The sequence below is a fragment of the Carex rostrata genome, chromosome 2 (genome assembly GCF_964058835.1).
Source record: "Carex rostrata chromosome 2, lpCarRost1.2, whole genome shotgun sequence".
NCBI lineage: Eukaryota > Viridiplantae > Streptophyta > Magnoliopsida > Poales > Cyperaceae > Carex > Carex rostrata.
This window is the reverse complement of record NC_135919.1, coordinates 15,287,563-15,300,349: the sequence shown is the minus strand read 5'-3', so window position 1 is coordinate 15,300,349 and position 12,787 is coordinate 15,287,563. Positions and strand designations below refer to the sequence as shown.

General features: G+C 33.4%; 1 protein-coding gene across 1 annotated transcript; it reads left to right on the top strand.

Moving 5' to 3' along the window:
* EIF3E (eukaryotic translation initiation factor 3E) lies at nt 1-5,639 on the top strand. The gene is made up of 8 exons (XM_078293369.1): nt 1-348; nt 603-757; nt 1,406-1,633; nt 2,148-2,269; nt 2,454-2,673; nt 2,938-3,080; nt 4,790-4,927; nt 5,212-5,639. Exons 1-8 carry the CDS (start codon nt 138-140, stop codon nt 5,324-5,326), a joined length of 1,332 nt encoding a protein of 443 aa, XP_078149495.1. The 5' UTR covers nt 1-137; the 3' UTR covers nt 5,327-5,639.
* The last annotated feature ends 7,148 nt before the right edge of the window (nt 5,640-12,787 follow it).

Here is a 12,787-nt window from a genome sequence, read left to right as displayed (position 1 = left end):
ATTGTATTTAGATTTACCCGAACAAAAGTTACAAAACCGACCTTGCGCAGTTGCGCCTCTTTCTCTCTCAACCCATCTAAACCCTAACCCTAAAAACGGGAATAAGAGGCAACGGCGCATTAGGTCGATTTATCACGATGGGGAGTTCGGACGATTTGACATGGAAGGTAGCGCCACAACTAGACAGGCACCTGGTATTTCCGTTGCTTGAGTTCTTGCAAGAGAGGCAGTTGTATAATGACGAAGAGATACTCAAGGCTAAGATCGAGCTCCTCAGCGAGACGAACATGGTTGATTATGCCATGGATATACACAAATCTCTTTATCATACAGATCAAGTCCCCCAAGGTATTTGATGATTTGGCGTTGAGTAATCCGCGTTTTTATTTATGTCCCTAATACGTTAATCCAATTTCTCCTCTGTCAAAAGATGTGTACCTGAAATTTCACAACTCCAACTTACGGACGATTCACTATTCTGTGTTAAAATATAAGCTTACTTATTCTACAAAAGAGTTAGTAATTCATTAATGTTGCAACCTATGATGAAACTTTCTTTATCTGCATGCCTGACACGTGGGTCTTGTATATTAATACGGCAGAGATGGTGGACAGAAGGGTAGAGGTGGTGGCCCGGTTGAAGTCTCTAGAAGAATCAGCAGCCCCACTGATCACCTTCCTTCAGAATGCAGCTCTTGTACAGGAGCTGAGGCCTGATAAGCAGTACAACATTCAGATGCTCAGTGAAAGATACCAGGTTGGGTCCAGCCCTCTTTATGCTCAGTAAAATTAATTTGTTCCGTCTTGGACATGATTTGTGAAAACAAGGGAAATTGTAGGAGTTTCTCTAGTTTAGTATTATCTTTGTAGTTGAGACTCATTTGTAGTATTTCTGGAGCCTTCATACATGTCTCTCCGTCTTTAGTTTTGTTCAATACAGAACCACCCTTAAATTGTTTGCACTTTGTAGTAAATGTCCCTTTGAAAATTGTTTTATGTTTCATTGGGGCTTTGGAAGATATTTCATCCCTAGCTGGGAAGTATGAAGGTTTTGTAAAGGTAGTCCTTTCAATGAAGAATTAGCAAATTTACAAACTCTATGTACATTGCCTTTTGATGTATCATCAGAACAGTTCCGATTCCAGTGAACCCATGCCATTACCAAGAACAGACACACTTGCTCAAGGAAACTAATCAGTATAGAGCTAGACTTATTAACTAAAAAGGGTTTGCGTTGCAAGATGGTTTTAGCAACATGCAAAAGGCCAAGAGGTACTTTTGGGCTGGCCCAGTCTCCATTTCATCTTGGTGTCTCTAGCATGATTATACAAGTAATTTGATGCATTTGGAAGTAATGGACATAGATAGAACTTAACAATAATATTCTTTCATTTGAAATTTGCAGATTGGCGTTGATCAGATAGAGGCACTGTACCAGTATGCAAAATTTCAGTTTGAATGTGGTAACTACTCTGGTGCAGCTGATTATCTGTACCAATACCGCGCACTCTGTACCAACCCTGAGAGAAGCCTTAGCGCGTTGTGGGGAAAACTTGCGGCTGAGATTTTGATGCAGAATTGGGACACCGCTCTAGACGAACTTAACCGATTGAAGGAGATAATTGACTCAAAGGTCTGTTATACCTTTTTTTTTTATAAATAATTTAATCTGATCTATGCCTGTATGAAACTCAATAGTGATGCATATTTTGCTTATGAATTATGATAAACAAAAAAAACAGCTATGTGATTACTATATCTCTCCAAGTGTCTTCAGAAATGGATAAAGGTGGTGAAGGATCTTTCTTTTTGTTGTTTATAACTGTCATAGTAAGTCGAGGTTTTCAGAATTATGGAATCAGCCTCTCCACCAGCCTGACCAAAATTCAAAATATCATACATATGGTGATATCATATATGAGACTTGCACTTGCACAGCTATGTCCCCCCTCCTGTCCAAGCATCTTTGAAAAATGGTAGCCGGTGATGAGGAGTGGCTTAGATGTTACAGTGGTTGTGATATTTTGAGGATTTCTGGGCTAATTCTGGAATTTTATATTTTTTTTTCCTTACCTGAAAAGTTGTAAAGGTTTTGTCAAGTCTTGGTTGAAATTGAAATTGTTTTTTTTTTTGTTTAATGTGAATAGAACTTCGCCTCTCCACTGAATCAGCTTCAAAATAGGATTTGGTTGATGCATTGGAGTTTATTCATATTCTTCAACCATGAAAATGGACGGAATGGGATTATTGATCTCTTCTTCCAGGACAGGTTAATTCCCTCTCCCTATTCTGAGGTAAAAATATTTCATGCAGGCATGTTAAAAAGGAGAGTTATTTCAGGCTCTGTTGATAATAGAGAGAAAATATTTAATACACAATACATATTCAACTTGAGCCCAATCAAACTTTAGGTATGATGTGTTCTATCTGTCCTAAATTTTCTTGCATGCCAGGTACTTGAATGCTATCCAGACAAATGCGCATCATCTCCTTCGCTACCTTGCTACTGCAGTTGTGGTCAACAAAAGGAGAAGAAATTTGCTTAAAGATCTGATCAAGGTTATTCAACAGGAGCAATACTGCTACAAGGACCCTATAACTGAATTTCTCGAGTGTTTGTATGTAAATTATGACTTTGAAGGTGCCCAAATGAAACTACGCGAGTGCGAGCAAGTAAGCTTTCCGATCTTCAAGATTTTGTTTTAACACCAATATACCACATTCAATAAAATAATACGATATAGTTTATCCTTGTGTTACTTTTGCTGATCATTTAAGCTCCTTTAAATACTTCCCGACAAAATCTAGCAGAAGTTGCTAACCTATTCTGCAAGGATGATTGGGTAGTAACTTTGATGGTTTCTTCGGGTCAGCAAACTTTTCAACTGTTAATTTGTTTTTGGCTGATAAGGAACCTGTTTTTTCCTTGAATAACAGGTGATTTTGAATGACCCTTTCCTTGGGAAGCATGTTGAGGAAGGTAACTTTGTGACAGTGCCTCTGAGAGATGAGTTTCTTGAAAATGCACGTCTTTTCATTTTTGAAACTTACTGCCGCATCCACCAGTGCATTGACATCAGGTTTGTCACAATATTCTGGTGCCAATTTTTTGTGCATTTTAGACCTCTGAAATTTGTATATCTTATGTTAAGATGAAACAATTCTGTAATTTTGAAAAACATATTAAGACTTTAGTTGCAGGATGCTTGATATAAAAATTACATCTCAAAAGATGTCCTATAACAGTTGTGGATTTATTTTTCAGCAAAGCAGAGCATTGCAAGCTCTATTAACCATAACAAGTTGCATCTCTAAAGATGTCCTATAAAAGCTGTGGTTTTATTGATATTTATGAATAAGTAAAAGATTAGTCGGATGGATAGAGGTTTACTGGGTAATGCTTAGGGGTGCAAACGGGTCGGATATTACCCGTCCGAATCCGGATCCGTATTCGAATTTTTGCGGATTCGGATATTCGGATACGGATAGTTGCGGATTCAGATACGGATACAGATTTTTTTATGCGGATTCGGATACGGATACGGGTTGAGTTTCGGAATCGGATACGGATACGGATACGGATAATTATCCGGATCCGGATATTTTAATTTTTCGGATATCCGGATAGGGATATGCTAGCATGATATGCATAGCATAGAACCCTTTCATGCAACGGCTTGGATTTCGAGTTTTCAAAATCCTAATGGTCGATCCGAACCGTTCATCTTGTTCTCCATATTAATGTGTTTGGAGACCAAATTTTACATTTTTTGGAAATTTTTTACTATTTCTTTAGATTTATTGAAAATCGCTGTTTTCAGCAAATCTGGACCATAAAAAACAGCGATTTTCAATAAATCTAAAGAAATAGTAAAAAAATTTCAAAAAATGTAAAATTTGGTCTCCAAACACATATTAATATGGAGAACAAGATGAACGGTTCGGATCGACCATTAGGATTTTGAAAACTCGAAATCCGGGCCGTTGCATGGAGGGATTCTATGTTATGCATATTATGCTAGCATATTCCATCCGGATTTGAGAAAAAAAATTTGTCTATTTATTTTTTGTATTACAATATATTTTGTGTTGGTATTTTTAATTAAAGTTATAGTTATGTTGGTGAATTTTAGTTAATCAGATATATATTTTGTAATGGTGTAACAAGTTAATTAGATATATATTTTGAATTAGAAATCCGAATTATATCCGTATCTGTATTCGTATCCGAAAATATCTGATCCGTATCTGTATCCGTTTAATATCCGATCCGTATCCGGTTACTATCCGATCCGTATCCGAAAAAAAATACGGATACGGATATGGGTTGAGCACTATCCGATCCGTATCCGATCCATTTACACCCCTAGTAATGCTATCATTCTTTGAATAAGAAACATTAGGGTCCATTAGACTGAGAGAAGAAAATGGCTGTATATTGTCATGTATGGTGTGTTTTCTCATGGAAATCTGCAAAGCCACACAAGAATTAGATTTGAGTGGGGTTTTGGAAAGCACATTTTTGAACCAAATAATCAGTATCTGAAATTTTTTGAAGAACTCTGTAGATAATTCTCATGTTTTAGACAGAAAGTGTCATGCAACATTCTTCCTTATTATCTTTAGGGGGTTGGGTTGTTTTGGTGTGGGGACACCTATGTTTGTTTTTGTTATTTTCTGGAGAAGTTTTGGCATCTTAGTATTTCCTCTTGCAATAGCATGTGTTGTTATTTTATATCAGCAATCTTAAATTTGTTAGTGGATTCTGACACCAATTGTTTTATATCAGCACTCTTGCAGAGAAGATGAACATGAGCTATGAAGAAGCCGAGATCTTTATTGTGAACTTAGTGAGGAGCTCGAAGCTCGATGCCAAGATCGATTCTGTGTCGGGGACTCTTGTTATGGCTACCAACCATATTAATGTGTAAGTTTACCTATAACAGTTTAGAAATGTAGGGTCTCCTGCAAATATTTATCTTCAGCGGTGGGTTCCCACTTGATACTATTCAAAACAAAGTTGGGTTTTTATTGCGCCCGTCCCACCAAAAGCCTTTGCAATTGCAATTCCAAGACGGGTGATTTTGGTTCCCGCTTGGTGGGTGTGAAAATATTGGTCCACTGCTGTTGATTATATATGTGTATCGTCATTAGTTGTGAGCTTGTCAATTTGCAGGAATAACAATTAATTTTTCCCAATCTGTTTTACAGGCATGAACAAATAATAGAAAGCTTGAAGAATTTGAACATGCGTACCTATATGTTGGCGAAGAACATTGTGGAGCCTGCTCAAGTGGCTGCACAAGCTTCAGCTGGTGCTCGGTAGGGAGTTGAGACCAGTAATTTATACAAATTCAGCATATGTTGAGCACAATAGTCAGACTGATTCCTAAATCTTTTTTTTAGACTATCTATTTTAAATCTGTTTGCCTGTTTGGTTCATAAGATTCTCTTACCAACTTTTGATCCATCTAAAGGTTGTATCTGGGTGTAGGATGTTTTCTTTTTGCTAAGGTTAAATTTTGCTCTGATAATTATTATTTTACAGTTTTTTTGTTCTTAAATTCAAGTTTTGGCGCTGTTGCGCTTGGCGTATGTGTGATCTGACCTGCACAATCAAAGATTATATTTTAGATTGAGAGGCTTCTGTTGTTTTAGTTGCGTTAATTACCATCTTTACGGTGATAATTCAAATAATCAAATTTGGAGTCCCAGTGCTGAACTGAAAGTTATCATTTTTATGAAGTGTTAATGCTGAAGTTGTGCGTTATTTTGGTTCAAATTACTAGTTATTTTGCGCACATATTTTTCTTTAATATAATAAATATAACAAGTAAAATTTAGACAATTGATATAACTAAAAAAACATGTAAATTTTACAATAAAACAGTATATTAAAACACGTTATTTGAAAATGTTTAGTTGATTAAGATTAGGTATGTAACATACGAGGTGAAAATATATTGATTGTAACATACGAGGTGAAAATGTTTAGTTTATTAAGATTAGGTATGTAACATATCTTAATTTAATTTTGTAACCAATAGTCCAAACTGCCTACTATAACTATACGGGAAATAAATCTGCTGTGATTCCGAAGAAACGCAGTCCCTGCTACTCCAAATTAGTGTATTGATTATACCCGGCGGGTCAAACCCGGACCACTGAACCCGTGCCCGTTACCTGCTGTGCCCGTGCCCGGGTATGCACGAGTACACGGGTACGGGTATAAGATAGGTTGGACCCGGTTTTTAGGTCAAAAAGCCGCCCCTATTCGGACCGAAATGAACCTGTGCTCGTGATATCCTTTTTTAAAAAAAAAAAACAAAAAATTCAAAATTTAAACCAAATTCCCCACCCCACACCCCCCCCCCCCCCCCCATTCTTCATTTTTTTTTAAATTCAAATTTCAATTTTCAATCCCTTCAAACAAAACTCTATAAATAAAATCCCCATCTCTCACAAATTTTCACATCTCTATCTCAATATTTTTATCTCTCAATCTCAATATCAATATTTTCATTATTCTCAAATTTTAATTTTATTGTTAAAAAAATATAGTTGTTAATTTAATTCATTTTACAAATACGCAAACGCAAACGGAATTACGAAGGTATTTTTGAAGATTTTCTCGCGAGATTAAATGTTAGATTTATTTCATGTTACATTAAATTTTGCCAGATTAAGTTTTGTTAGATTGAAATATTGAATGTTAGATTTATTTTTGTAGAATAATTTAAATTGAATGTTACATTTAGTTTATGCTAGATTTATTGAATGTTAAGTAATTAGATTTGTTAGATTTATTTTATATTAGATTTGTTAGATTTATTTTATGTTAGATTTGTTAGATTTATTGAATATGTTAGATTTATTTAGTTTATATTACATTTGTTAGATGTGAAGTAATTATATTTGTTTTGAATATGTCAGATTTTACTTTTGAAATTCGGATTTATTTTTAATAGGTTAAAAAATAGGTTATATTTATTTTTTTGAATATGTGAAGTAATTAGATTTGTTTTGAATATGTTAGATTTTATTTTTGAAATTCGGATTTATTTTTCATAGGTTAAAAAAATAGGATAGATTTTTGTTTTGAATATGTGAAGTAATTAGATTTGTTGAATATGTTAGATTTTATTTTTGAAAATCGGATTTATTTTTAATAGGTTAAAAAAATAGGTTAGATTTATTTTTTTGAATATGTGAAGTAATTATATTTGTTTTGAATAGGTTAGATTTTATTTTTGAAATTCGGATTTATTTTTAATAGGTTAAAAAAATAGGTTAGATTTATTTTTTTGAATATGTGAAGTAATTACATTTGTTTTGAATAGGCTAGATTTTATTTTTGAAATTCGGATTTATTTTTAATAGGTTAAAAAGATAGTTTAGATTTATTTTTTTGAATATGTGAAGTAATTATATTTGTTTTGAATATGTTAGATTTATTTTTGAAAATGTTGGATTTATTTTTAGTGGGTTAAAAAAATATGTTAGATTTATTTGTTTGAATATGTGAAGTAATTATATTTGTTTTGAATAGGTTAGATTTATTTTTAATAGGTTAAAAAATTAGGATAGATATTTTTTTTAATATGTTAAGTAATTAGATTTTTTTTGAATATATTAGATTTTATTTTTGAAATTCGAATTTATTTTTAATAGGTTAAAAAAATAGGTTATATTTATTTTTTTGAATATGTGAGGTAATTATATTTGTTTTGAATAGATAAGATTTTATTTTTCAAATTCGGATTTATTTTTAATAGGTTAAAAAAATAGGTTAGTTTTATTTTTTTGAATATGTGAAGTAATTATATTTGTTTTGAATATATTAGATTTTATTTTTCAAATTCGAATTTATTTTTTAATAGGTTAAAAAAATAGGTTAGATTTATTTTTTTGAATATGTGAAGTAATTAGATTTGTTTTGAATATGTTAGATTTTATTTTTCAAATTCGGATTTATTTTTAATAGGTTAAAAAAATAGGTTAGATTTATTTTTTTGAATATGTGAAGTAATTATATTTGTTTTGAATATGTTAGATTTATTTTTGAACATGTTATATTTATTTTTAATAGGTTAGGTTTATTTTAAAAAAACAGAAATAAAAAAACAGAAAAAAATATGCTGTTTCGGCCTCTGTTCCCGGCCGGAACAGGCTGTTTTGGCCTTTGCAGAAAAGCTGTATTTTCTACAAAGGCCGAAATAGTCTGTTGCGGCCTGGAACAGAGGCCGAAACAACATATTTTTTATGTTTTTTTAATTCTGATTTATTTTTAATAGGTTAAAAAAATTGATTAGATTTATTTTTTCAATATGTTAAGTAATTAGATTTATTTTTAAATGTTATATTCATTTTTACATAAGTTAGATTTTAATTATAATGTTAGATTTATTTTTGCATATGGTAGATTTATGTTAGATTTTTTTTTCATATGTTAAATTTATCCGAATTCAAATGTAATATGTTAGATTTATGTTCAGTAATTAGATTTATTTTTGAATAGGTTAAATTTTATTTTTTAAATTCGATTTTATTTTTGATAGGTTAAATTAATAGGTTAGATTTATTTTTTGAATATGTTAAGTAATTTACATTTATTTTTTTGACATCTCATCGCCAATCGGTGCAAGAAGACATTGCGAGATTGTCTTCCGATATTTTTGGCCCCGATATGCCACCACCTAATTATCCACATAATCTTGATAGTTCCTTCCAAATGCCACCACATTATCGACAAAATTATCAAAGAATGGACCAAATGCTACAAACAAATTATCACCAACTCCCCCAAATGGGTGCACCGTATTATACTTCAAACGATCCAAACATATACATTCCACAAGAAACATATTAACTAACACCACCGTATGCATATGGAGGTGTATGCACTTCTTCTCTATCATCGAGTCAATTCAGTCCCCCTATAGAACCTACTCCTTCGACAAGTGTACCTGAAATTCAAGAAGAAGATATCCCTCCTTCGACAAGTGTCCTCCCACAAGAACCAGCAGGAAAGAAAACTAAATGACCTCCTCCCGAATACAATCAGCCGTGGATAAGATATTATAAGGAGACCAAAGATGTGGATGGCGTTTTGCTATATCTAGAATGTAAGGTAAAAAATTGCAAGAAAATAAATTTTGAGTATAAAAAAAAGTGGTATGACTAGCTTTAAGAGACATGCCGAAATGCACGAAAGAAAGGGTGAGCTTCCAAGTGAAAATATTGAACCGAGACAAATCCAAACCCTTATGAACCCGGATGGTACCTGAACCATCTCAAAATACGATGAATAAAAAATGCTTAGTGAATTGACCCGGTACATTACCCATAAAGAACAACCAATAAGTATGGGTGGTTACATGAGTTTTGCCCGGTTGGTCATTCGGGGGTGTGCTCAATCAATGTACAAGAGGATCCATCATAGAAAAATGGTTAATAAAATAAAAAAATAGTTTACCATTACCAAAAACGACCTACGAGCTATATTTGCATATCAAAACAATAAGGTCTTAATTACATCCGATATATGGACTGCTGGTAAACATGAGCTCGGATACTTTTGTATTACCGGACATTGGATCGATGAAAACTGGGTATTACAAAAAGGGTATTAAGTTTTCGAGTGTTGAATTCCCCGCACACTGCAAATGTAATTTTCAAATCAATTATTGAGATTTCAGAAGAGTATAACCTTAAGAGAGATATGGATAACAATGTTTTTTCTATATCTTTCGATAATGCTAGCAACAATATTGCTTCAATTGAGATTTTTAAACGGTCACTAAACCCGATCATGAATGGTGCAATGTTTCACCAAAAGTGTGCTTGCCACATATTTAACCTCGTCGTGAAGACGAGCCTCAAAATAGAAGCTGTAAACCCATTGATAATTAAATTTAAGGATGCTCTCAACCACATTGTTTCAAACCAAGAAATAAAACAACAGTTTGCGTTTTTGTGTGTCCACTATGGATTCAGCAAGTTGAAAGTACCTTGGGATATAGATACCTGTTGGAACTCAACCTATATGATGTTGAACCGATGCCTTCCTTACAAAGCTGTCATAGGAGAGTTTTTGAGAGGCTCCACCCCCGAGGGAATGCAATTGGAACCCACCCTCGGAGAATGGAAGCAACTAGAAAGGCTAAGTAAATTCCTAGGAACATTTTTTTACAGCAACCGTCCAACTATCCTGCTCGTACTCACCGGTGTCATTTGAGTTGCTCAGACATCTCTATAACATATCCAAGGTGTATCTTGAATTAGAACAAGTTGAACCCCACAATAAATCTCTCACGCTGATCATAGATGCCATGAAACTAAAATTTGTAAAACATTGGGAAGATGTACCCCTCCTGGCCATTATCGTAAGCTGCCTTAACCCGGGATACAAGAAGTATTTCACGATCAAAGTACTTGAAAGGTACAAAGAGAATCTACATTTAAACAAAACTAGGGTGGAGGCATATGTGAATTCGAAGTTCGATGAGATGTTTACCATATACAACTCAAGAATGGGTGACAACCAAAACCTGTCTTCGTCCCGTGTCGCCGCTAGGTATGAATATAAATATACATGTGTTTTTAATCTTTATTATTTATAATATCTACATTATTTGTCCACTAATTTTTTAATTTTTAATAGTTTCACTTCCAAGAGCACTAGCAGTGGTAGATTGTTAGCAGATTTTCAGTCGGAGAGCGAACCGCACACATCCACAAATGAGTTATTGAGCTATTTTGCGATGCGCAACGAAAATGAACAGGTTGACATCATGGCGTGGTGGAGGAGGAATCAAAGGGCCTATCCAACGCTGGCAATGATGGCCCGCGACGTATTTGCCGTGCCCGTGTCAACCGTCCCTTTCGAAAGTTATTTAGTTCGGCGAACAGGATCCTCTCTCATAAACGCAGTAAGTTAGATGCAAATGTTTTTGAGAGACTTGTGTGCTTGAAAGATTGGATTGATGCTGATGAGCGCAAGCAACATTGAGATGAAGCATCATCATTTGAAGTCGACACTGAAGAAAGCGGTACCGAGCCGCGACCAGAGGCTAATTTGGATTCAGACGGTGCAGAAGAGAGTGAACAATGGTATATGAATCCAAACTTCTAGATAGGTAGTGTCGGTATAAATTTATAACATCTTTTGATTTTTATAGTTATTTTTTAAATTATAAATTTATAAACATTTCAATTAGTTTTTAAATTATTAATTTTAAATAAGAATTACTAACAAAAAAAAAGTTAGAACTCCGCCTATGTTATTTTACATAGCCGATCCCAAACCCGGAATAAAGAATGAGGGTAAATTTTATTTTTTAATCTATTATTTTAAAATAATTCATAATTGTTTTTAAAGTAATTGATTTAAGAAATTTTTTATTTTTATTTTATTATTTTAAAATAGTTGATTTAAGATATTTTTGATTTATATTTTATTTAACCAATTCAAAATAAATGAACATTTAAAAAATATATTATAAATTTAAAATGAACGTTTAGAAAATATATTATCAATTTAAAATGTAAACTAAAAATTTCAAGATATAAATAAATTATGAAATTATATAATTAGAATGAGAATTTGAAAATAAAATAAAATAACTCGTGTAAAGAAATAAATAAATAGATTTGTACTTAGCCGAATAAATGTACAAATTTTTCGCACGAATAATTTTTATATATAAGTTACAAATTTTATTTATTTATATACACTATTTGATATTGAACTATTCAGTTTTTTAAAGTCGAATTATAAACACGTAATAATATTCGTACGTCACTTTAAAAAAAAAACAAAAACAAAAAACAAAAAACAAAAACAGAAAACAGAAAACAGGAAAAAAAACAGGAAAAAAAACCGGACCGGACAGCCCCCCGTATCCGGACCGGCCTACCCGTGAACCCGGACCGCCTACCCGTGAACCAGGACCGCCCTGCCCCCGAACCCGTGACGGGCACAAGTATAAAACGGGTAGAGCAGGGTTTTTTGAAAAAAAACATCTTGATGCCCGGTCCGTTGTACCTGTGTACCCGTCGCCCGCCACGGGTTTTGCCTGGCCCGGCCCACCCTGCCCGTTAGCACAACACTACTACAAATCAAACTGTTAAATTTTTTTTGAAATGCACGAATCTCACAAGCAGATGATTTTTATGCACGAATCTCAAAATAAATAAATGGTTCAATTGAAATAGCAGGAGACCCTGCGATTCCAAAGAATCGCAGCAGATTTATTTCCTACTAACATGGATCAACCTTTGTATTCTCCAGCTAATATAAAAAATAAAATATAATTTTGTTGCGTTCTTACAAAATAATTCCCGCAATAATTTTTTTACTGCAATAAAAGTTGTTCTCAAGATAAGAAAAAAGTTAAATGAGTTTCGAGTCATCTGATCGATATTAAAATATATTGAACACATTACATTTGCGAAGTACATTCCATTATTGAGTACAATGCACTATTTTTCACAACATATGATCAAATATTAAATGGCAAGCAGAAACAATTTTCTTTCTATTTTAACAAAGTTCGGTATAATTTTCATTTCAAATTCAAAAATCGAAACATGTAATCACCAGCATAGCTATAAACTCCAATATTGACAAATACATACATCAAAAGTATAAATATGAAAAAAATATACGGGGTGGAACAGTTCATGTCACAGTGAAGAAAAGCCGTTAAAATCTGAGGAGAGAGCGGGCCACGGTGCATACGCCGTCACATGTTGATTGGGCCAACGTACAGCCTTGGGGCCCACA